General features: G+C 42.4%; 1 protein-coding gene across 1 annotated transcript in view; it reads right to left on the bottom strand.

The window, feature by feature from the left end:
- Positions 1-2923: 2923 nt before the first annotated feature.
- LOC114049952 (protein S100-A2-like) overlaps positions 2924-3654 on the bottom strand; it is a 4149-nt gene continuing 3418 nt past the window's right edge. The window contains exon 3 of the mRNA XM_027871435.1: positions 2924-3191. Within this exon, the coding sequence (XP_027727236.1) occupies positions 3039-3191 (153 nt within the window). The 3' untranslated portion in view covers positions 2924-3038. The remainder of the gene's footprint in view (positions 3192-3654) is intronic.

Below are 3654 nucleotides of genomic sequence, written 5' to 3'. Positions count from 1 at the left end.
GGAAGGGGTATTCAGAATGCATGCCATCTTGGGGTGGGAGGAGGGGCGAGATGGAGTGAAAATTTGGAACTCAAAATCTTGTGGAAGTAAAGGTTGAAACCTAAAAATTTTTTAAAAAAAGAATTTAAAATAAAAAAATGCATATGTAAAAAAAAAGAAAAAGAAAAACAGAAGAAATAACTGTCTTTCTAGATGTGGCCCATTGGAGAGAAGTCAACTATACATCTGCTACTGAGGAGAAAGAAAAGATCTAAGAACAGGGAGAAGAGGGGCAGCTAGGTGGTACAGTGGATAGAGCACTGGCCCTGGAGTCAGAAGGACCTGAATTCAAATCCAGCCTCAGACACAAAGCACTCACTAGCTTCGTGACTCTGGGCAAGTCATTTAACCCCAATTGCCTCACCAAAAACCAAAAAAAAAAAAAAAAGAACAGGAAGAAGAGTCCTACAACCACATGACCCTTGAGAGGTTGTTACAATGGGTCAAACCTACAGGTAAAAGAGTTAATGGTAAATGGAATGTAGGGAAGGGGGAAGAGGAGTAGGGAAAAAAAGGATAATTCAGCCTTAATCTGATTCAAGCAAAAGACTGAACTAAAACTACTTGTTGGGGTAAAGGGCTATTTATACCTCAGGACAACAATTATAAGCTCCAAATTTCTCCATCCTGGCACTATCTCTGGTAGTGAGACTTCTCCCATCCTCCTCCCTACATACCTAGAACTCTGCCTTTCCCAATTCCTCCACCACATACCTACAGACCTTTCCTCTCTCCAACAGTTCTCAACATTTATCTGCCACACACGCATTCTCACACTTCACCCCAACAGTTTCCCCCATATGTGTTCACCCACACTTCTACATCCTCTCATACTTCCCCCCAAATATTCCCCTACTATTACTATTTCCCCCCAACAACTCACACATACCTAGACCATCTCTCTTTCTCCTCTATCAAATAAGGTCTATTTCTTATGATGACTTCCCTCAAAAGGGACTCCTCACTCCTGTCTTGTCTCATTCTCTTCATTGTAATTGAAAAATATCTGCATGGAGAGCCTAAGACTGTTCAAGAAAACAGATGTGGCCATGGAGCCTAGGATGAGCCTCCCTCTTCCATCAGGACCTAAGGGCTAACATATGGAAGATGAATTAGATTCAGGATCATAGACCAGCTAGAGATCACCTCATCCAAACCCCTAATCTTATAAATGTAGAAAATGAATTGCTCAAAGGCACATGATTTGCCCAAAGTCACAGGGGGAATAAGTTGGAGAGCTGAAATTTGAACTCAATTTTCTGATTCCATTTTCAGAGCCTGCTCTATTGCATCACATTGCCTCTCTCATTCACATATTCCATTTGGCTCCAGAGGGCAGAATTAGAAGCAACCCACTGGAAGTTACAGAGAAGTAGATTTAGGCTTGATGGCAAGAAAAAAATCCTCCTAACATTTAGAGCTATCCAAAGTGGAATGGGCTGTCTTGGGAGGGAATGGATTCTCCCTCGCTAATGGCTACAAGTAAATCCTGGTTGACCAATTTATTGAGTATGTTGTAGAAGGGATTCTTGTTCAGTGGCAACTCAGAAGTTGGGTCAGGAAGTCAGTTGATGAATACTTGTTAAGTGCCTACAGACCCTTTGAGAATCTAAGTCCCTATGAGGCCTATTTGAGCATGGGCTAAAGCAGGAGTTGCTAACCTTTTTGTGTCATGGACCCTTTGGAAGTCTGGTGAAGCTTATGGATCCCTTCTCAGAAGAATTTTTTTTTTAATTCATAAAATAAAATATATGATTCCAAGGGAAACCAATTTAATCGAAATAAAAATATAATTTTTTTTTCCATCTAAGTTCATGGACCCATTGAAACCTATCCACTAACCTCTTAGGGAGTCCATGGACAGAAAATTAAGAAACCTTGGTCTAGAACTTGGAAAAATATTGATGTCTTCAACTTTTTTATCACTCTTGACAACTAACAGGGGTTCTGAGGAGACCCGTAGATGTTGGGAGAGAGGCCTACCCTCAAAGCTAACTCTAACCCTTCCATCTGCCTAAATCAATGCAGACTAGAGTCCAAAGGAAGCCCAAGAGTATTTCTGGAGCTGGAAAGGGGGAAACAATTTTTGCCAAACACCCAGAGGGTATTAGAGAAGTTAGGCTATGGGCAATTAGTGTGATTAAATGTTAAAGGTGTAGAGTGGGTGAAGGCAGCCTCTCCACTGTGTGGGAACAGCCTCTGGGGTTAATCTTAGGAAAAGTCAGGAAGGATTCAGAGTCCCCAAATACCATCCTATGTACTTAAGGTCTAAAAGAAATCAAGGGGAAGGTCAGTCTAAGGCTTTTCTGAACTTAAGGATTCAATCTGAGTGAAAGAAGATGAATTAAGGAGAGTTCCAAAGAGGATACCATAGGTGAAGTAACCAGAAGACAGACCCAGTTGTCCGCCAGATTCTACCAACAGAAACCCGAAACTTCCCCCAAGAAACAAGGCTTCTCTTCACTATGAGGGCCAACGATTAAGAAAAGGGAGACAGGCAAAGGGTAGGGCATGACATCTATATGGAAACTATTACTGCTCTCTTCCTCTATCTCCAGTCTTCCCTTTCTCCTACCTGACTTTTCAGTCCTCCTACACACACACACACACACACACACACTCCCCTCAAACTGAAACGTGGAGGGAGGAAAAGGCAAAATCATTCTGAGGAGGGACTAAGCAACAATACAGGAGAGTGGATTCCATACCAAAGGACAGTCTGGACTTGGAACTGGGAGTTGAGACTGTGAGGTCTATACAAGGGACCGTGGATGAATCAAAGGGAATTGGGTCAGCCCTGGGGCCACCTTGGTTCATAGGCTTAGGCCGGAAGAGCTCAATCAACATCGTTCTAGACTAGAGGATGTCACTTTGCAACCATAACTCTATCTTCAAAGTAGCCTTTATTGAATATAAAACAAACAATGCACTGAGCCCAGGGCCAGATAGATGCCATGGGAAGTAAAGTAGGGCAGGGGATTGGGAAAGGGTATGTTATTTCAGGGACGGTCAGGACAATCCTTGAAAAAGTCATTGCACATCATAGAGATAAGGGCCAGAAAGACAGCATACTCCTGGAAGTCCACCTCCTGGTCACTGTTTTCATCCAAGTTCCCCATCAGCTTCTTCAGCCCTTCTTCATCCACCTCTCCCTGAAATACAGAGGGGATTTGGTCATGCCTGGGAGAACAGAGTTCAACATCATGGCGCAATATAAAAAAAAATTAGACTGGGAGTCAGAAGCCCTGGGTTCACATTGACTTTCTACCTTTGTGCCTTTGGTTGGGAAAGTCACCTCACAGGGCCTGTTTTTTTCCTCTGTAAAATGAAAATTGGATTAGGTGACCTTTACAATTCCTTCCAGCTCTAAATTACCTGATCCTATGACTTTCCCTGGGCTCCACTCCCCAGTTTAGCATCTACCTATACCCACCTCACAACTCTATCCATCCAGACAAATGAGAAAGGATGGGTAGTTCACTGATTTCATTTAAAGCCCTGAACCATCTGATTCCAACCTATTCTCCAGTCTCATTGTACATTACTTCTCTTCCCAAAAATCTACAGCCCAGGCATACTGGCATTTTTTTTTTTTTTTTTTTTTTTTTTTTTTTT

The sequence above is a fragment of the Vombatus ursinus genome, unplaced genomic scaffold (genome assembly GCF_900497805.2).
Source record: "Vombatus ursinus unplaced genomic scaffold, bare-nosed wombat genome assembly UNPS02014798.1, whole genome shotgun sequence".
In the NCBI taxonomy this organism is placed as follows: Eukaryota; Metazoa; Chordata; class Mammalia; order Diprotodontia; family Vombatidae; genus Vombatus; species Vombatus ursinus.
This window is presented reverse-complemented; position numbering and strand designations above follow the sequence as displayed.